This window comes from Spermophilus citellus, assembly GCF_964194105.1.
Source record: "Spermophilus citellus genome assembly, chromosome: 15".
NCBI classification, from domain to species: domain Eukaryota; kingdom Metazoa; phylum Chordata; class Mammalia; order Rodentia; family Sciuridae; genus Spermophilus; species Spermophilus citellus.
Genome location: NC_138195.1, coordinates 61817027 through 61839100, shown reverse-complemented (window position 1 = coordinate 61839100; position 22074 = coordinate 61817027). Strand labels below are relative to the sequence as shown.

General features: G+C 37.9%; 1 protein-coding gene across 3 annotated transcripts in view; it reads right to left on the bottom strand.

The window, feature by feature from the left end:
- Nucleotides 1-15332: 15332 nt before the first annotated feature.
- PCGF5 (polycomb group ring finger 5) overlaps nt 15333-22074 on the bottom strand; it is a 99033-nt gene continuing 92291 nt past the window's right edge. For all 3 annotated transcript variants that reach the window (XM_081268038.1, XM_081268039.1, XM_081268037.1), the window contains one exon: nt 15333-16209. In XM_081268038.1, coding sequence (XP_081124164.1) covers nt 16162-16209 — 48 coding nt within the window. In that variant the 3' untranslated portion in view covers nt 15333-16161. The remainder of the gene's footprint in view (nt 16210-22074) is intronic.

Sequence of the window (22074 nt, the reverse complement as noted above, 5' to 3'; positions counted from 1 at the left end):
TGGCAGAACTGGAATTTCAATTACCTCTGCCTCAAAGTGGGGGGATTGATTGAGTCACAAAAATCTAAGAAAAATGTTCAAAACCAAGTTTGGGAAAGAGCAGGGATGCAGACTGGCATCAGGAATAACTAAGGTTATTCCAGGTTCTCAAAGTACAGGAGGTACTGCTGGTGTGGGGATGTGCTGTGCACTTCCTTCCCTTTCCTTGCAGGCTGAATCACTCTCCATGAGCAGAGATGCATCCCCCAAACCTGATGCTTGGGTAGCTTCCGGCTTCAGTGACCAGAGGGAGACTGCTCAGCATCAAATCCAAAAATCTCAAGCAAAGGAGTCAATAGTCCACTTTGGATTGGGTGCCAACTCTTGGATAATTAACTGTGTTTAAGTTGTGTTCTTTTTCACAACAATATGGCTCACAGTGGTGTGGTTGGAGACCCTGAGGGTTGATGAGACCCTTTATAAAGGGAGAGTTGTGTGGTATAAGTCTAATGTTATTATGTTTTCATGCTCATTCTCACCATAGACTTTTCCAGAGAATACATGATGTGTGGTAAGATCATCGTGTTGATAGCTAATGGAATGTGTACTTGAGTACCCTTGTGTTTTAAAATTTTCTCAGTTTTAACTTCTAGTATAATAAATATTGATATTTATAAAACCCACATAAACATAATCTCCTTGGAGTTCTCAATGCTTTTAAAAATTGTAAAGGGGTCCCAATAGCAAAAAGTTTGAGAACCAGTCCTATGGTGAATAATATGACCCTCATGAAGCACCAGACATGACAGTGAGCTTGGGCACCATCCAGGCCAGCTCCAACATCTACAGATGAGGACAATGAAGTCCAGGGTCCATGTGGTTTGCCAAGAGGTCATGCCAGGGGCAATGACAGAGCCAGCTGGGCTCTGATGCCAGCTTCTGTTTCCAACCAACAGGATTTAGACAGGGAGAGTGCTTGTGCTTTCTTGGGGGAGGGTGTTCCTAGATTACCAGAGGATGCTGTGCACCCTGTTCTGCTTTCTCTGGCACATTCTTACAGAGAAAGGTCGACCCCCTGGTGTTTTTGGAATCTTGCCCTTAATGTTCCTTGTGCCCACACAAGGTTCTCTTTTTTCAGAAACAGTTCTTTTTTCAGAACATTTCAAATGGAACAAATGTACATCAATCAGCATGGTGTAGCAATCAGCAATCAGCTCCCTATTCACTGAAGCAGGTGACCCAGAGGTACCAGGAGCCCTGAGAAAGCAGCCAGGTGAGGGAGGCCGGGCCTCACATTTCCAGCTGTTTTTATAGCCTTTCAGAGTTCTTCTTCCTAAGGGCATATGTCCCCTAGAAATTGCTGGTATGATGTTTCTCATTCTCTCCAAAGTAAAGGAGACCAGCAAAGTTAAAGGAGGAATGGAAGAGCTTTAATCTTACTGAGAATGAGGTGTTTATTTCAATCATATCCAGACTTTCCTCTGAGATGCAAACACCTCGTTCTTGGAGGCCCTAATCCTGAAGATGCACTGCATTCTCTTATTTCCCACCCTCAAGGTAAATCAGCTTTCACCAGTTGGGCAACGGTACTATTGAGGGCTGATGGCGCCCCCTGGAGGCCGGGGTGGGGAACTGTATGACTCAACTGCAGCCACCACAGCTTCCCTCACATTCTAGGGGCTCCTCCTGCTCAGATCAGATTCTCTGCCCATTCTCTTTTCCATATATATTACACACACACACACACACACACACACACACACACACACACACACTTCCCCCTCCTACATATGAACACATAGCTAGCAAAGCATCCAGAGGCATGCATACATATCCCTCTTCAACCCCTTAAATCACCTCAACTCTGGGTCAGTTATCTTGGGAGTGGTGGAAATAATTTTTGCTTCCCTCTTTTTACTCCATTTGTGTTGCTCAGATTTTACTCTAATCCATCTTAAAAGACTCACAGGAATGTTAGGAAAAAAACCCCAACCCTGCAAGGGAAAATCCAACTGGCTTTGAGTGCAGTCAACAGATACAAGCCAGAACCCCAGAAAGACCGAACAACCATCTCCCTGTGCATAGGACTGGGGGGATTTCCAAGGTCTTAACATGCTGAAACTGGGTCACTCCTGTTAAAACCTAGACAGTTAGTTCACCCTACTCCCAGGACTTGGTGGGTGTCAGGAGACTTCAGCCCTCCTTCAAGCATTCTCTTTAAAAATAGAGAAATGGAAGAACACGGAGCTAGGAGAGAAAGGAGAAAGTAAGTAGCTCTTGTGAGTGACGGCATTTGGAGGACACTCACGCTCACCCAGACATTTGGGAAGGTGCATACTACATATGGATTTAGATTTAATAGTGGAATAGTATCGATTCCATTTGTGAATCGTTCATACTAACAACATTTCTTAAATAACACAAAAGCAATCCAGATTTTTTTTTGCCAAAGAAATATTTTGTGTAGCTTTTCTATAATTTCTTACTATTCTAGATAAATGGTATTTTCAGTTCATAAACCTAAATGGTAATGACTGCTTTTTATTGAACACTTTACATGTATTCTTCAGAAAAACACTGCCTTTTTATTATGCCCAATTGACAGATGAGGACACTGAGTCTTAGGCAGATATCTTGCCCAAAGTAAATGTCAGAGAAACATTTGCACTGAGATCTCTGATCATATAGTCTGTGCTCTAAATCACCTTTTTATTTTTTTGTATAAACAACACATTACTTAAACATCTCCCCTGACTCCTATCTCAGGATACTATTCATTACTCTTTAGTTTCTTTCCTATGATTTAGAATTTTGTCCTCTGATGAAGTACAAATGTCCCCTGTAAATTTCCCAGGAGGGATCTGACTTGATTTGTAGTCATACCTTCAGTGGGTTTTTATGGAGGGCTCTTGGGGAAAAGTGCAAGGCCTGACTAGCAGTCGTGGGCCAGGAAAATGACTTCCTGAGAAAGGAACCTGTGGGGCTCATGGGGCAATGTTAACTTCTGCACTTGGAAAAATAATTAATTTTATTCTTTTTGAGTTTACTTTTTATTGCTCTATGTTTGTTACTTTCTGATCTCTGAATCGAATTTGACAATATACAATAGAATGAAGTTAAAAGTAAACATTTCTATCTTTCCACTTCAAGTCTCATGCCTTATTTTTCAGTAAACATTCATGAACTTCAATCATGACTTTTTCTACTTATAAAACTTACTCTTATGGACTTTTAAAAAAGTGTCTTTAAACTTTTAACAACAAAGCAGGCACATTAAGCTGCCATCACAGCTTAAGGCAAAGGCAACTGATTTCTCTTCTACTAATATAGATCAGAGGCCTAAAGGAATCAGGGAAAGAGATAGAAATTCTTCAGGCTATTCACATCTTATGTCCATTAGCTTCTAGCAGTAAAATCAGTAAGTTACACCTTTCCCAGGACTCTAAATTAGCACCAAGTGCACCTGCATTTTTTACACTGAGAGTTCATTGAGCATCTTTCTAGTGGGCTATGGCCAGACTATGCACTGATCCCATGAGAAACCTGTTGATGCAGTAAAGGAAAAACTACAAACATGGAAGTAATATAATGTAATGTAATATAACATAACATAGAGTATATCACTATGCCATGCAAGAAATGAGTATCCCCAACCCGAGAACCATTCAGTCCAGGGGATGTGAACTGACATGTTCCCTCCTTTTCCTTTCCTGTTTAACCAAAAAAGTAGAAAAACTTGGGTTCCTCAATTTTCTGTGTTCTGGGATCTTTTTTTTTTTTTTTTTTTTTTTTTTTTTTTTTTTTAAGAGTGAGAGAGAGGGGGACAGAGAGAGAGAGAGAATTTTAACATTTATTTTTTTATTTTAGTTCTCGGCGGACACAATATCTTCGTTGGTATGTGGTGCTGAGGATCGAACCCGGTCCGCACGCATGCCAGGCGAGCGCGCTACCGCTTGAGCCACATCCCCAGCCCCATTCTGGGATCTTTTGACCTGAGTGATTTCTTTGTCTGTGCCAAGGCACCCAAATTCTAGGATCATTTCTGTGAAAAGGGTAGAGATCCACTCTCTTTGAACATGTCTCCTTGAGTCATGTTCATCCTTTGAAGGACTGTGTGTTGGTTCCTTAGTAAAGCAGAGGGAAAGTGGAAAAGAGACATTTGGGGCTGGGGGCTACAGCTCAGTGGTAGAGCACATGCTTGTTGTGAGGCTCAACCCCCTGAATCCCAAACACACACACCTGCCTACACCTGCCTACCCTCCATCCATTCTCTGTCTCTGTCTCTGTCTCTCTCTTTCTCTCTCCCACACACACACCAGTAACCACAGATTACAGTTCAGTACATACATTTGTAGAGTTTCCCGCTCATCTATAATATTTTGGTGGTCCTCTCAGCAGGAGGCATCAGGACAGGGAGAGGGAGAGGGAGGAGGGTTACTGCTTGGCAGATGAGAAGCTCAGATTTATGGCTGATAGCATGTGGTAGAGCAAAACTTCTCACCCAGAGTGAAGAGAAGACAGGAAGAGGAGGAGCAGGTGGCACAGAAGGCATCCCAGAGCACAGCTCAGGGGAGAAGGGGCTGAGCTGGGTAAGGCACGGTACTTGGCAGTACTGTGGCTGTGTAGAGAGTGCTGGTGGCCAGGCCCTGGGCAGGGTTGGTAGAGAAGGCTTTTCTCCAAACTTCCCTAAATTGAGCTCAGCTGCCTGTCCCTCCAGGTTTCTAGAGACAGCGGTAGGAGTTTGACTATGGCTGCTCCTCTCGGGTTCGATGTCATCTTCCCCACCATGTCTGGAGCTTCACCCTGGACCTAATAACTTAGGTTACATCGAAGGGTAAGCACAATGCACTGGGTGGGGGTGGGATGAGCAGAGACCCACTTTCCTTTCTCAGCACTTATTTTCACCTTGAGCCCCACAGACACTGCCCTGGGGCTCTGTTGTTGTTTTTCTGCCTGGACCGCTGCACTGGGTTTCTCTGTCCTAGCTCCTACCCTCTCACACCCACTCTCCAGCAAGCTCCCAGAGTGATAATATTAAAATATAAAGGATGTCAAGCCACTGTTTAAAATCTTCCTATTGTGCCCAGAATGCAAATAAAGCTTTAAAATTTGGCCTGATGGTGTTCACCTGGCCCTGTCTTGCCTTCTCCAGAATCCTCTCCCATGATAGCCTCCTTGTCTCTGGCTGCACTGGCTTTCTGCAGATTTGGGGCTGCCCCAAGACCTTGCTGCAATGACTTTTCCTCAGGAATATTCTCCTCCTGCTTTTTGCCTGGTGAACAGTAGCTTATCCTTCAGGTCTCAGCTTCAATGTCGTTTTCTTGTCCCCACAGCCTTTCTCATGGCACTTATTTCCTTCAGAACCTTCACCGGTCTTTTTATCATGTATTTATTGTGTTTGTTTCATGTCTGCATCTTCCTGTCTCCTGCCTCTTCTTCACCGTAAGCTTTGCTAGCATCAGGGTGGAGTTTGTTTGGTTCATTGCCACACCCCAGAGCCTAGTGCAGAGCCTGGTATTTGGTGGATGCCCCCAAACGGCGTTTTGACCACAGGAGTGACACACATGGCAGGTCTTCTGGGGCACACGCTGGCTTAGCAAATGGCAGGCAGTTCTCCAGCTAATCATCCTCCAAGCAGGGGGATGCCCGGGGGAGGGCAGAAGACCAGAAGAAAAGAAGAATTGGACCTGCAAGAGGAGGAGAGAAGGGAAAAAGAGAAAGAAGGAGAGCATATGGAGAGAATTCAGGAAATGACAGAAAGGCACAGGATACATAAATGAGGAGAAAAGAGAGGTAAGAATAAAAAACAGATGGGAAAAGGAAAGGAGGGGGTTAGAAGTGGCTGAGACTAAAGAAGAGACAAAAGAGGGGAGTAGGAAATTAAAGGTGCAAGGTAGAGAAGAAAAGGAGAAGGGAAGAATTCGAAGGAGAGAAAATATAAGGAGAGAGAAATGTAGGAGATGATAATGAAACTGGAAAAACAAAGCAGAAACGAATAGAGAGCAAGGAAGATAGAAATAATGGATTCTGCTTTCCCTAAGAGCCAAATGGATTCCACTGCTTTATCCCGACTCTCTGTCTTTGCTCCTTTTTCCAGGGGAGTCCGTGCTGCTCTGTGGTTGTGAGTCAGCCATCTGGGGTTGGGGACATAGAATTGGGGACAGGCAGGGAGCCATGAGCTCCAGGGCAGTACACCCTGCATGGCTGAGCCCCTCAGGCCTGAGCTCTTCAGCAAAAGTGCAGCAACATTGCTCCTGCTAGGACCTAGGTACTGAGGGCTGGGCTGAGCTGATTTCTGAAGAAGGGGAAAGGAAGAGAGAAAAAGGGAGAGAGGAGAGAGAGCTGGCAGGGAGCTCTGCTACACCATCATGTTGTTGCTGAGGAAACCCACCGCCTGCACAGCTGAAGGGACCGCGGAAATCTACGGCCACCACTTCTTGTGATTTTGCAGGAAGGGTTTCATTCAAGTCCCATATCAAAGTAGGCAGGAGTTTATTTGGGAAAATGAGAATAAGAGAGAGAAGCATACAGTGTAGGCACTGAGTGGCCTGGACCATCTCTAAAGAGAACGGCGTGGCCCTCAACAGAATTGGGAGTTTTTAAGGGGTTTGAGGGTTTGGGGCCTCTTTCTGTTCTCTTGTACCCCCATAAATGGTTAATCATTCCCTGTATGACCTTTAGCAAATTTCCTATGTGAGGGCCATGATGGGACCTAATCACAAAGGGTGGCTGTGACATGGTTTAGGTGATAAGGGAGGGTGTCCTGGAGAACTGATCACCAGAGAGGATGGTGACATGTTCTAGAACCAGTAGTTCCCTTAAGGGGTTATAATTAACTATGACACCACATCCCCTGAAGCTTATCTGTTTCAGCAGAGTTTCCCAAGATTTCAAGTAATAGTTCCCTTAAGGGGTTATAATTAACTATGGGTTTGGAAGGTTGGACACTTTGGCTCCCATTTTCCAGATGCTCACCTGTCTTGATGAGGCTCCCTGTGGACGGTTTTGTGATGCCCATGTCTGGTGTCTTCCTGTGTCACCGCCCTTTACTGTCCTTCCCTATCCCCTGCTCATGACTGACTGACCTACTTACAATGGGAACCATGACCAAATGAAAGGTCTCTGGGGCCTCAGGGCCAGTGCCTGGCCCACAGCTTGGATAGGGAATGTGCTCATGTCTCCCCTCTTCACCCTAATACTTCCAGGTGTTAGGTAATGCTGGGGTTGTGGTGGGAACAGGAAGGCAGATCTGCCCTCACCACACTTACAGGGATCTTACACAAAGGAAACAGTATTTATTTTTAAACTGAAAAGATTTCCACTTGGCACCTTTACACCTTTCCTACTGACCATGTGCAAGTTCTGAAGTAAGAGGTACAGACAGTGCCAGGGAAGGAGACAGCTGGAGGAAGTGGAATGGGCTTTGCTCCTCCTTCTGAAGTCGTTTCAGTCACTACTGTTTACTGGCCCGCTACTCTGCAAGAGTTATGTGTTTGTGAATGTGAGGGATACTCCACTGCGACCAAGTCAACATCCCTTTTCAAAACTCATCTCCTGGAAAGACATCAGTGACTGGTTGTGATAAAAGTGCCAAGTGATGTGCAAGAGGGAGGAAATATGGATCCACCCCCTTGAGGAGGTGGGATATGGATTGGGCCATGTAAAAGGAACAGGCTTTGTAAATAAGTAGAAGCAGGAGATTGTAGGAAGACCAGGACTTTCTAAGAAGGAAAGGGGCCTTTGTAACGTGCAGGGCGTTTTAGTTCTTTTTTCTCCCCCCAAGACAGGGAGGTCTCAAGACCAGCATTGCTCAGGCTGATCTTGAACTTCTAGGCTCAAGCGATCCTCCCATCTTAGCTTCCGAGTAGCTGGACTACAGGAGCACCCCACTATCCCTACAAGGGCATTTAAAATAGGAGTGAGCCTTGTGAAGAGAAGCAGGGCTTTGCAAGGAGTATCTGAGCTTTTTAAGGACAGGGTGTTATAAAGAATAGGAACACTTTGAAGGTAGAGTGGGTCTTGTAGAAAGAGCAGGGCTCATAAGGAGGGTAGGACTTGGTAGAAAGCACAGGAGTTTGTAGAAGTTGGAGAAGTTTCTAGGAGAAAAGGGCTTCCTAGGAGGATCCACACCTGGGCTTTGTCAGGTGGAGCAGGGTTTGTAGGAGGAGCAGGGCTCCCTGCTTTGAATAGGGCTTTGTCTGGAGGAGCAGGGCATAGGCACATGGAGTCAGCTTGCAGGACTCCTCCTTGTTGGAGGAGCAGCGCTTTGTTTGAGGGGCAAAGGTTTATAAGAGGGAGCTGGACCTTGTAGAAGGGACAGAGATTATAGGACAAACAGGGTTTTGTAAGGAACAGGAATTTGTTGACAGAAGCAGCAGGCTTCCTGAAGAGGAAGAGGACTTTGTAGGGAACAGTAGATTTTGTGGCTAGAGCAGTGTTTGTAAGGAGGAGCAGGCTTTGTAGGAGGAATCAAGCGTAGCATGGAGGAGCTGGATTTTGTAAGCAGGAGTGAGGCTCTGTAAGGAAGAGCACAAATTTGTCAGTAGTAGGGGAATTTTCAGGAGGCCTAGCTGTTTATAGGATGGACAGGGCTTTGTAAGGAGGAGCAGGGCTCTGTACAACCAGCAGGTTTTGTGAGGAACAGGGCTCCCTAATGAGAAGCATGGCTTTTTAAGAGGCCTCAAGCTCTCTAGGAGCAGCAAGGTTTCCGAGTGGGAGTCCATTTTCTAGGTGGCACAGAGCATTGTTAAAGTGGAACAGGGCTTAGTATTGGGCTTTATAGGAGGGGCACACCATTGCAGGGTTTTGGAAAGAGGAGCATGGCTTATAGGAAGGCAATCCTTATCAAAGGAGCAGTTCTAGGAGTGCAGAGCACTCCTAGAGTGCTCTGTAGGAGAAGCTCGCCTTTTAAAGGAAAAGCAGTCCGCAGAAGGGCAAAGCTTGGTAGGGAAAATTTTTTAAGGAGTCTGTTTCTTAGGAAGAGAAGGGCTGGACAAGGAAGACATAAGGTTTGCAGGAGGAGCAGGGATTATATGGAAGGAGACCCTGTAGAACAGCAGGGCCTGTAGTTATCAGGGGTGTTAGGTGTAGCATAAGCAGGGTGTTGTAAGGAATATGGGGTTTTGTCAGATGGAGTGGGATTCTTAAAGGAGACTGTGGCTTTGGGAGGAGGAACAGTGCAGGGCATGTTGTTATTGGTGGGGCTTTGAAGGTGGAGTGCAGCTTTGTACTGAAAATGAGGGCTTAGGTCTTTGTAAGAGGTGCAGGATGCTATTTGAAGAGTTGCACTTTGTAGGAGGAACAAGGCTTGGTGGGAGTAGGGTTTAAAGAAGGAACAGGACATTGTAGGAAGAGCTGGATTTGTAAGGAGGATCTGGGGATTTTAAGGAACAGGGCTTTATAGAAAAGAATAGGGATTTATAAGAGGAGTAGAGCTTTGGAATGAGGCCACAGTTTATGAAGAAATAGGCTTTGTTTATTTTTTATTTTCACTGGGTAGTGTTGCTGCCTATTCTTTCTGGCCTTGATTCTCCATTTGAATTTTAGGGTAGCAATCCTGGAACCCCGAATTCCACAGCAGGGAATTGGGTGCTAAGCAGGGCTTTACATGGCTTCCAGAAAAATACTACCTGCAGATTGCCCTGCTATGTTATAAGGCTGAGCTTCTAAGGCCTAGCCTGAGTACAAGACCCCTCCCTATTTTTTGAAACTGATGAAGAGGTCAAAGTTGAGCCTGTGTTCACAAAAACACTTCAAGACCTGTATAAAGTATGATCCCTTTTCTCAAATGGAAGTGTAGAAGTGTAATTGGTCAGTTACAAAACTGTTCTTCCTCTGCTTGGGACATGGCTTCACAGTGTTCTCCAGCCTTCCTCACGGGCAGGCCAAGGACTGGCTAATGACATGAGAGGAAAGGAAGGTGTCCTGCCTCCGAGCACTTCTCATGGACAATCTTCCCATCAAGCAGCAGCCTTGGCAAAAGATGGAAGGAAGCCAAATCTTGCTCCTGGGAAAGCTCTTTCCATATCTTACTGCAGGCAGGGGTTTCCAGCCACCTTGGAGGTTTCACTAATTAACAATAAGGCAGAGATAAGTCCTCATGGCCTTCCTGACTTAAAGGTCTTGCTTTAGCCTCAAAAAAGAAAACAAAAAATCCCCAGCTAAGTGTACATGGAGGGTATTAAAAACAAAACAAAACAAAACAAACAAACAAAAAAACAAGCCAAGTTCTCTGAAGGAGGAAATCCTTTCTTTGATTCTCCAATTGCTTTCTATTAGGTTTGATTAATCTAACAAAACAAAATTCTTCTCTCTGGGTGTAGACACCTGAAGAATTAGCTGAAGGGCAGTCTGCTACCTTAAAATTAAATAGTTGAAGAAGCTTCAGAAAAAGCTTCAGATCTCAAGTGCACAATGAATTTCAATAAAATCTGCTGCAGGAGCAGTACTTAAAGGAGACATTTTTAACCAAGGCTGCAATCTACAGTTGATAATATTAAATATACGACAAACAACAAATTATGCAATCAAAATTTTAATAACAAAGATACTATTTTTAACATGGTCAAATATACTTGGCTAAGTCCAGATTTAAAAAAAAAATGTATCTAGCCCAACAGTACAATCATACAGCTTTGTACAGAACATTCCATAGATCAACAGAAAATACATTTGAGCACAAAAATAAAAAATATTTAAAGAGAATCTCTAAGCAGCTTTTTACTTCTGCAAAACAGACATATATCTTGTACTGATTAAATATCTACAAGTGCTTTCCTTTACAAAAATACATATATTCTTAATAGACTAAGTCATTAACAATGACCTGGTAATTCTTTCACTTCAATTTGAATGATTTATAAGCTAAATCTTACAACCACAAAAAGGTTTTTATTTGTATTAAGATGTTACCACTTTTGACAAAAAGCTTAAAATATTTCATATTTCAAAGTAAAATTAGCAACATAACATTACAATATATTCTATCATAGCTTTATTTATTGTGAGGGCTACCCTAATATAAACAGATGATCGCTGTTGTGTTGCCAGATGCAGGAATGCAGCGGAACATTGATACTCCCCCCACAAGCTCTTGTCCTGGACCACAGCTTCATAAGGACACTTAGGCCCCCACCCCCATTCTAAAAAATATGGCAAAAAGAAAACTGATCTCAAACAATGTTAGGCTGATCCCATTACATTTTAATGTGTAGAACTCCTGCTCCAGTGGATTGATGTAAAGTGTATGGATAAATAAACTAAACTGTTTTACTATCTCTACAATACCCAGAAATATTTAATCTTCATTTGTATTAGATTAGTTGCTTATTCCATGAAGTTCTGTAAGATGGAAGAAAACTAGATCCAATATATATAACATGTATGTTTAACTTGATTCTAGATTTAAAAACTATTTAAAAGCATTTCTGAAAAGTCAGTCTCAGTTTTGAATCACTGAAAAAAGGACATAATGACTACACAGACACATTTGCATGAGCATTTAAAGTGATCAAATTATTTTAAGTTTAATTTTATAACTTTCTGAAGAGGAAGTGCTCAAGCATTTGAATTCTATTTGAAAATATAATAAGGACAGCAAATAAACATACTATTTGTGAAAACTGTGTTACAAGAAGAGAATCACTTTTAAATTACTGGAAAACCACCATTGCTTTTTAAAAAACCAACACTATGAAAACCCTATACTGTATGTTTAAGAACATTTATAAACTTTATCTCATGTTTTGCACCAAAATATTACTGAACTAGGTATATCAAGCAAATCCAGACACAGTTGTTTATCTTGTGCTTTGAAAGGGCTTCAGAGTCTTTAGTGTATTTAATGTTTTTCAAAACCAGATCTAGCAGACATGTTATGTTCTTTATTGGTCTCTAAACCACAGGGATATATATCTTAAAATAATGATAATAGTATTTCAAGTTTTTGTGTTTCTAATCCAGAAAGAAAAGTTATGGCAAACTCAGTCATTTTTGAAATTCCTATAACCAATCAACACCTGGTATAAAGCTTAGCTGCTGGAAAGTTCCTTATGATAGTCCACAGTACATAATAGAGTGTACATTCACATTTAATCAATTCGAGGAGGTTTACTTAGTGATCCATCAGACAGACTTCATAAAATGAGTTTTACCTGAAAGGTGGCACACAGAATGAACTGAAGGAGAAATGGCATAATAGTACACCTCTCTTGATGTACATAGATGCTCTTGTATAGCTAAATTCTAATAATAATGCTTCTGCTGAGAAATAAGACAAAGAGTTACTTTTTAAGAAAACAAAACAAACAGGCCCTTTTAAGAAAACAAGACAAAAACAGGCCTTTAAGAAAATTTTGCTTCTCAATATTCAAAAAGCACTTATATAAATCCAGTAGAATGTACTATCTTCTTCACAAGTAAGGATGTCAACATTTTTACCAAAGTCTGTCTTGAAGAAAATTTCTCATATTACTAAGAACTTGGGAGCTAAATAAGTATGATTTATTTTATACTACCTCCATGGAAGAAAAGACTTCTCAAATTAAAATTTAAAATTTCAATTTCAATTTCAATTTTCTTTTAAAAGTATTTCTCCCATATTTCATTCAGAAAAATGTGTTTATCGCTTTCTCATGTTTGAGGATTCCTAAAATCTGTCAGATGGTGCTGAAAAACAGTGAAAATATTTGAAAGGAAGTGTGCTCTGATTATTGCAAGAAAAACCTGCATTTGACCCTTCTCACCAAGAAAATTCAGTTTAAAGCCTTTCTTTGGTGATGTTTTAACAATTAATTAAGGTTATTGCCTAACTATATAAAATCAAGTTGCTACCTAAAAACTTCCAACCTCCAAACTGTTAAAACTGTCTCTCTAACACAATTATTAATTAACAATAAAATGTCTTTGGTGATATCTATATTCTTATGAAAATCTTTAAAAAGAAACTAATTTACAAGTGCCTATTTAGATATGAAACCATTCATGAGAGACAGATACAGACAACTCAAAATTGCTGCAGTAAATCTAAAACAGAAATGCACTTTAGCAATGAGGCACTTTCTCTTAAATATTCAATAAAGCTAAACAGTTCACAATATAACATAACATACTTTTTTCCTTAAAGAATCAGTTCAAATTTAGGTGACATTTGAGTGTAAAATATAGTTTAGCAAACCCATTACATTTATAAAATGTGGCATATTAGTTTGGGATACATGATGTTCAATGAGTAAAGAAATAATACACTTTTCTAAAAGTAGTGAAAAGATGTTACCCAAACCCAAGATTGAATATTACCTCATCAGTGAACCTTTTAAGTTTATTTTTTCATGCATCTTAGGAGTCTTATTAATCTAGAGAGAAGGCCATGTTTTGATTTCTCTATTAACTGATGTGATTAGTTCAATTAATGTGACATTTATAAACCACATTCTTTATATCCAAGATTCTTTGACCCTTCTGTATCTGATTTTTAAGGCAGATAAAACAGATAACAAAATATTTTATGGAAGTAAAGTTTTTTCAGTTTATTGCTTAAGAAACAACAGATTAAAGAGTAAATTTAGGGTTATTCTCTGATTTTTATAGATTCACAATATTACTCCTATAGATTATTAATATGAAGCATTTGTTTTTTAGCACCTTATTTTATAAAGCTAACCATAAAAGGTGCCTGTACATTTTTTCTATACCTGGTTGCCTGCAAATTCTATGACCTGATGTAAGGAATAATTAACTGGGGATTTAGTGTATTACTGAACATGACGGCAGTCCCATACTTAGAAACTCATAGGTGACACACCAAGAGGTCAGATAAGAAGTTGAGGCTCTAGTGGCAATACCACATTACTCAGGACCATCAACAAATGTGAACCTTTGTCCAAATAACAACTGATGCCCTACTTTATTGTGTGTTTTTTTTTTAAACATGTTTTGGCACAAATGCCATTGCATTTAAGTAAAATGTCAGTGCTTTAACATTAAATAAAATAATTTTATATACAACTATTCTCAATTCCATAATTGTTTCCTATATATTTCCTTGGAATATAGTGAAACATATGATTAGGCAAGGGTCAAATTTAAAGAAATCTTGTATATAAAACTAGTTTATGGCCGTAAGTTTTGGCTAGGAAGCCAAAATATCCAAGTCTCATTTGTGGTTTTCAAAATGCACTCGTAATTCATTTTGAGTTAAGTAACTTAAAATAACTTCTATATGTGTAAAATACTTAAATCATTAATCCAGATGTGATGCATTTATAATTATTTAAAAAATTTCTCAAGGATATCTAGGAACTAGGTTTCACAGTACAGCAAAATAATTTCTGTAACTAAAGAACAAATTCAGTCTTTTGGAGGAGTGTAATGGTCTTTTCCAAGCATTGATAGTTAATAAAAACTGCCTTTTAAATTCCGCTTATGAACCCTTCCAAGAACACACATAATCTAATAAAATGAAGCTAAAAAAGTACTGCTGTAAACTTCTTCACCAAAGTCAGAACAATAACAGAAAATTTTAATACAGACTTTTGGACTTGATAAAACGTATGTAAAAGATAATTATTAACTTTAAGCTTTTACATTGTGAAATGCAGCAAAATTGAGATGTCTATTGTGTATTTCTTAAGTTGTACAATGTTTTATTTCTATGAAGCATTTTGACATCCAGAGGTGTTAACTGTGATACATGTTACTGGAAAATGTAGCACAGCTACCATGTATACAGTATAAAAACTATGTGTGTAACACATAGATTGTGCTCATGTCAGATTTCTAAAACAATTTCTCCTAATCTCCAAGATTTTTTTTCCTAAATTTCAAATTTCAAGGTTGTTCCAAAGCAACTGATAAAACAATTTCCAAGGAGGTTTGGTGAAAAAAGTGTGATTTTTAAAAGCTTTAAAATAAAGTTTTTAATTTAAGGTAAAAAGACTTTGACTTGCAGACTAATCTGAAATGAATGGAAGACTTAACAAAACTGCAAAACCAACATCATCATAGTTCTGACCTTTACTGAGATCATGAATAAAACAATAATCCCCCCCCCATTACTACAGTATCTAAAAGAAAATATCCTTAAACCATTAATTTTGGTTAGCATGTTTATCCACTACACTGTATTTAATTTATTTGATGCAGATGGTTTGGAAATGTGACAGGTAACTAACAGTTTGAATCTACACTGTTTTTGAGATTTTGAAGCCATAAAATGTTATCTGCTCTAAAAATCCTAACAATTAAAATCATCAGACATAACCTTCTGCATGCCACAATGACATACACCTAAGGCCAGTTTTTTAAAAAAAGCATTCATTAAATGACAGCAACAACATAGTGATACATACATCAAATGGGCTATACAATGAAGTTTCATGAAGCAGCACCCGCTTGTCATAAGGCATTATGAAAGATTAACCTTACTTACACATTAATTTTATTAGAAGTAAATGTGATCAGCTGCCAACATTGTGAATGGTTGTGAATCTAACTTATGTTATCCAAGAAGTCACCTACATTTCTGATCTGGAGGGCTAACATGCCTTCCTTGTGCAAATTGGTAGACTACACAGAGATGCTTAGAATGTCTACAATTATGATGTGCTCCAATGTTAAAGAATAATTAGAATTCTTCACAAAAGGACTTGCACACTCAAGAATGAACTATTTCTTACACAAAAAGCTTACGAAGAATAGGACAGTGGCTCAGAAACCACTTATCTAAAACAGTTCCATACAAAATAATTTCAAGATATAATTATTAGGTTCTTGTACAGTACCCTATTTAAACAAGAATAAAATAGTTAAGTATGTGAAAACTGCAACACCACGAAAATTGAGCCATTTTACTAGTGTAATTAAACATTTGAACAATCTTGGAACAGGCAAGCAAAATATTCAGAAGGATGAATCATGGCTACACACCTAACTGATTCCAGCCATGACGTGCACACTGTGAGACAGCACAAATACCTTATGCAGATGGATCAGTAGCAGAATGGCACTTGGTTTTCTCTTAATAGAAACAACATGAATGTAACTGACAATTTTAGAGACAGACAATGGCCTTATTTGCATGCTGAGAATCTGTGTCCCTCTAGTCCAACATCGTTCACTGTGCAATCTGTTGACGAGTAAACAAATAGTGCAGGATTCATTTCAGTGAAATCTAGGCCCCTTGGTCTAACCGAAATCAATTCTTGGTCGATACTGCAAAACCATAGGGTATGACTATAAAATAAAAACAGATGATGAATAAGACTATGTTTGTATAAAAACAATATAATTTACATACAAAAGATTTTAAGCATTTAGGGTTATAATTTACTACATTTCCTGATGCTAATGATTATACCAATTAAGATTTAAGTTACTATTTACGATTTAAAGTATTACCATTATTTCTTTTGGTCGCCATTATTTTTCTTCAATCAGTCAAGTTTTCACTAATATACAGCAGAGGTCAAGTTCAAAGCCTGTAGAAACTGCGGGGGGTGGAGGGTGGTGTTTGCATATGCGATCAAAGAGAGATAGGGCTTGTGGAGAATTATAAGCTACATGTCCCATTTCCAAGTATCCCCCTAGTAAACCAGGTGTTGGGGTGGGGGTACTAGGAGTAGGGGCTGAACAAATGGAGCTGCTGCTGGTGAGAACCCACTGAGTCACATATTAAGAGACTCCATGCTCTGAACCTGTGAAACTGGAGTAGTTTTCACAAAGCACATTTTTTAAATAAGTTTGATATTTTTGTCATTTTGACATTTAAAATTTATTTTAATGGTCTTTTAAAAATATTGAAAAACAAGTAGCTAATGTCACATGAAATACTATTTAGGTCACTGCATTTTTTTCAACAGTCAGTTGATATATTCAGATCCATTGTATAATTTTAAAGGTTCATATTGTCCTAGATGTTGCTCTATTTAGAAAAGGTATCATAAATCTGGCTACCATATAGTACTAGAAAGAATGTCTTGCAGATAAAGGCATAAGCCATGCCATCTCTGCATCTGTTTTCACCTCCAGTTTCTGTAATAATATAGAACCAAAACATCATAAAGTTGGAAAAGGTCTGAAGAACCAATAATTTTCCTTTTCATAAAGCTGTAGGTTTCCCTTTTTAAAATGAAATTTGAGTAGCTACTTTCATGGAATCAAGAAAAGGGGGAGATGGCCACACACTGATGTTTCTTCATCAGTGTAGGCAAATGAAAAAAAATCCAGTATAGAGAAGTTTATTCTTTCACATAAATAAAGGGACAGACTGAGATTTTACAATTTTGAAAATGACCACTGTAGCACTTATAACTACATTACAGATTGACAAGACTCAATGTTGGGGTATCTTTTACCTTTCAGTTCAGGATAGGACAGCAACAAAAATGCTTTCCGAGGTGAAGAAGTAATGGATATGTCATTACTAGCTTTCTAAGAACTAGAATAATAATCTTAGTCTCTTGAGATTTTCATGGTCTAAAATTATTTTGGTTCTAATTTTACTTAATCAAATTATCTAGGAGTGGGGCACAGGAATCTATATTTTATAAAACTCTCTGGAAGTTTCTGAAGCTGAGCCACATTTTGAGACCATTAACATAGGTACACTCCTATCCTTACTTCATTAATTCCCATTCTACTTCACTCCAACCCACAGCTTTCTGTTTATTATAATAATCTTCACTTTTTCTTTCCATTCCTGACTATTGAATGTGCACACATTCTGTAATTAAGGTACTCATTTTAGAATACACTTAACATATACAGAAGTATCCATCAACAATGGATGAAAGCAGAGAGGGGAATAAAATGGCTTGGTTGTTATTGGTTGAAATTTTCTCAGATTTGGACTGAAGATGGTTTTGTCTCTCCTCTCCAAAAAACCATTTATATTGATTGTATGACCATGTATGGAGATCAGTAATTTTATTAAACTGTGTCATAACATTGAAAATTCTTGAGTTGTACTGTAAGTTTTATTTGTGTTTCAGTTACTTTCTGAAGTAAGATGGCATTCCATTTACTAAATGAAATATGGCCTCTCTTTGCATTAAATTATTGCACTGATTCTGTTTCATAGTTTCTAGTTCTCACAACTCATTGTGCAATAGCAACACACTATAAAAGTGTACATTTTAAATGTGATAATTTTAGCAATGGTTAAAACTGTCCTTGATTAACTTTTTCCCTTAAAGAATAAATTCTTTTTATCATAAAACTGTTTTTATTTTAGATTTGAAAAATACAGAAAAGCATCAATAAATAAATAAATAAATAAATAAAAATTATTTAAATCCTATCATCTAAAGATCCTTAAAGTCTTTTTATCTACACTTTTTTTTCAAAAGTGGATTCATGCCAAACATTTTTTCATAAACAATTTTGTCTATTAAAAACCTTTGTGCTCATTTAAAATCTCACATACACATTTCCATACCATTTAATACATTCCTACATGATCATTTTTTTTTTCTTTTTTGGGTACTAGTGACTGAACTCAGGGGTATGTGACTAATGAGCCACATTCCCAGCACTATTCTGTATTTTATTTAGAAACAGAGTTGTCTCTATCTTATGCTATTTACAAAGGAAGTAGGGGCTGGGATTGTGGCTCAGTGGTAGAGCACTTGCCTAGCACATGTGAGGTTCTAGGTTGATTCTCAGCACCACATATAAATAAATAAAGTCTATTAACAACTACAAAATATTTTTAAAAAGGAACTATATGTTAACCATATCTCCTTTTGCTGTACAATTGATATTCAATTTTTATGCTATTATAAATTTATCTTGACCCATTGCTTCCTATCCTTCCCCCAGGACATATTCCTAGATATGGAACTACTGATTTAAACAGCACATAAATTTTAAGGGTGTTTTGATAAATATTATTACACTGGTCTTCAAAAAGCTGTTCTAGTTTTACATTTCCCTAAGAAATATGAATGTCCAAGTACTATCCTTTACCTCTCTTAATTTGTCAATTTAATAAACATAAGATAGTATTTTATTATTTTTTGCATTTCTTGACTTCCAAAGAAGTGAATGTTTAGAATCTGTATACACTTATTAGCCAGCTGTATTTCCTTTTCTGTAACTTGCCTAATATGTTCTTTGTTCATTTTTTTTCCTGTGGAAAGTTAGGCTTTTTCTTATAGATTTATATGAATCCTTTATGTATTAAGGACATTAAATCTTTTTTTGTTATCTATTACAAATCTTTACTTAGATTTTTACCATTTACTTTTCAATATTAACAGTTAACTTGATTGGTCTTTATCTTTTTTATAGGTACAATGAGAAAGACCATTCCCAATCTGAGATCAGTTACTCAACTATATTTTCTTCGTGATCTTTTATGGTATCATTTTGAGTATCACTTTAAACCATCAGAGACTTATACTGGTGTATAATGTGAGTTATGAATTAAACTCCCCTCAGTACAATTAATGAAAACAAGCCCTACTAGATCTGCATCCAACAGTCAACACTATCTCTGAATGCATGATTTCCAACCCCCCTCTCTTCTGTACTGTCTGCTCTAGCACCACTGGCCTCCTTGCAATTCTTAAACAACCAGATTCACCCTGCTAAGAGCCTTTGCAGTGTATTCCCTAGGCCAGAGTGCTCTACAGACAGATATTCAATTCATATAGCTATGTCTCTCATTTCCTTTTGATCAAAACCTACCATATCAAGAGGCCTTCCTTGATTATCTTAAAAGTAAATTCAATTAATCTATTTTCAATTTCTTCTAATACAAAAATTTACTTGGTTTTTTCCCCATCTGTTATAGTCATTAGAATTTAAGTTCCATGAGAAAAAAAGGTTTGTGTTCATTTTAATTCTATATCCCCAGGGCTAGAAGAGTGACCAATGTCTACTAAATGCACAATACTAATATGCTCAATGATAAATGAATCTTTTTTTCTTCTATTAGTTTAAGATACTGTTTTCATAGATTCATAGATGCTGGAGTCTATTTATGAATTATTCTTTTTTTATTCATGTCTGTTTAAGTTACTACATGATTTTAACTATTTCAGCTTTATGATACATGTTTGTATGTGGCAGTGCACTTGTCCCCTTATTACTCATTTAAAAAATGTAACTGACCAGAAGCATCTGTGTGTGTGTGTGTATATATATATATATATATATTTTTTTTTTTTTGAAAGATAGAGATTTTAGTCTCTTCCTATTAGGAAAGACAGTGAAAAGGTCTTCAAGAGGGGTGACAATTGGTGACATTACAACTGTTTAGTATCACTCAGCAGAAGCATCTGTATTTTTTGATGAATTCTAGAATGCCTGAATTTGTCAAGTCAGATAAGAACCTGGAAAAAATATGTCTAAAATTATGCTTAAGTTCATAATTTTATCATGGGTAAACTGACATCTTTATGATATTTAATATACTCTTTAAATTTCTGGTGTGTGAAATGGGAATTTTGGATAAATATAAAAGGATCTTTGTTCTTAGGAAATATTTGCTGCAGTATTTAACTGTACGAATACCTGATTTATTTTTAAATAGTTCTACAAAAAATAATATATAAAGAAAGAAATAAGAGAAAGATTTGGGAAAAGAGAGGGAGGGACAAAAGAAGCAGAAAATGTAATGAATTGTTAATTGGTAAATCTAAGAAAAGGTTAAGGCTATTCCTAAGTAATTATTTCAATTTTCCCACTGTTTTGAAAAAATTCAAAATAAAAAAGGGAAAAAAATCAGGACTTAACACTGAATTTTATTAAATATTATATATATACACATACATATATGTTAAAAGACTTAAAATTGAGGAGATAACCCCATAATATTAACCCATTCTCGCATTTCTGATAAAAATTATACAAGGTCTTTGTTATTCTTTTTGTATGTTAGTATGTTTAATGGACCAAATATACTCAAGAAAGACAAGGAATGTAGAGTCCTTGCTTAGCATGTGTGAGACCCTAAATTTGATTCCCAGCACTACCAAAAAAATTTATGCAAAAGAATATTTAGTATATTTTAGTATATTGCTTATGTTCACACTTATATTCAAAATGAGATCTGGTACTAGTTTTGTTCTCTGTCAGTTTTGCTATCATGTTTATGTTACCCTTGTGAAACAAATTTGGAAGAATTCTTTTTCAGTGATTTAAAACTATACACAGCATGGGAAAGATCTACTTCTTGAAATTTGGAGAATGTGACCATAAAACCACTTAGGTCTCTCTCTCTCTCTCTCTCTCTCTCTCTCTGGTACTGGGAATTGAACCCAGGAGTGCTTAACCACTGAGCCACATCCTCAGGCCTTTTTATATTAGCTAGAGACAGGGTCTCCCTGAGTTGCTTAGGGCTTTGCTAAGTTGTTGAGGCTGGCTTTGAACTTGTGATCTTTCTGCCTCAGCTTCCCGAGCCAGTGGGATTACAGGTGTGTACTACCATATATGGCCCACTTATGAATCTCTCGAGGAAATTAATTATTTAAATTTCTTTTATGCCTTTTGTGAATTAGTGGTTTAACTTCTCTTTCTTCTTGGGTTGATTTTTTTTTTTTTTTGGTGGTGCTGGGATTCAATTCCAGGGCTTTATACATGCTAGAAGGTAAGTACTCTACCACTGAGCTACATTCCTAGCCCTTCTTGGGTAAATTTTGAACCACTAATATTTTCCTAGAAAGTTTTCTATTTCAGAAAATTTTCACAAAATTAAAAACTCAATAATATATAGCTCTGTATGTACATATAATACATATTTTTTCCTCTCCCTCTTTTTTTCTTTTGGTACTGGAGATTGAACCTGGGGGTGCTTTACCACTGATAAACATCTCCAGGCCTTTTTACTTTTTATTTTGAGACAGGGTCTTGCTAAGTTGCTGAGGACCTTGCTAAGTTGCTGAAGCTGGCCTCGAATTTCTGATCCTCCTCCCTCAGCCTCCCCAATCACTAAGATTACCTGTATATCAATATATTCTTGTAATAAAAAAGTGAAAACTTTTCCTAGAAAATTTCTGGTTTTGGCCAAAGGTACATAATTAACTACAAATTCAAATTTTTTAAAAGACTATTATCTATCTATCTACATATATGAGACTATTATCTGTAATGAAG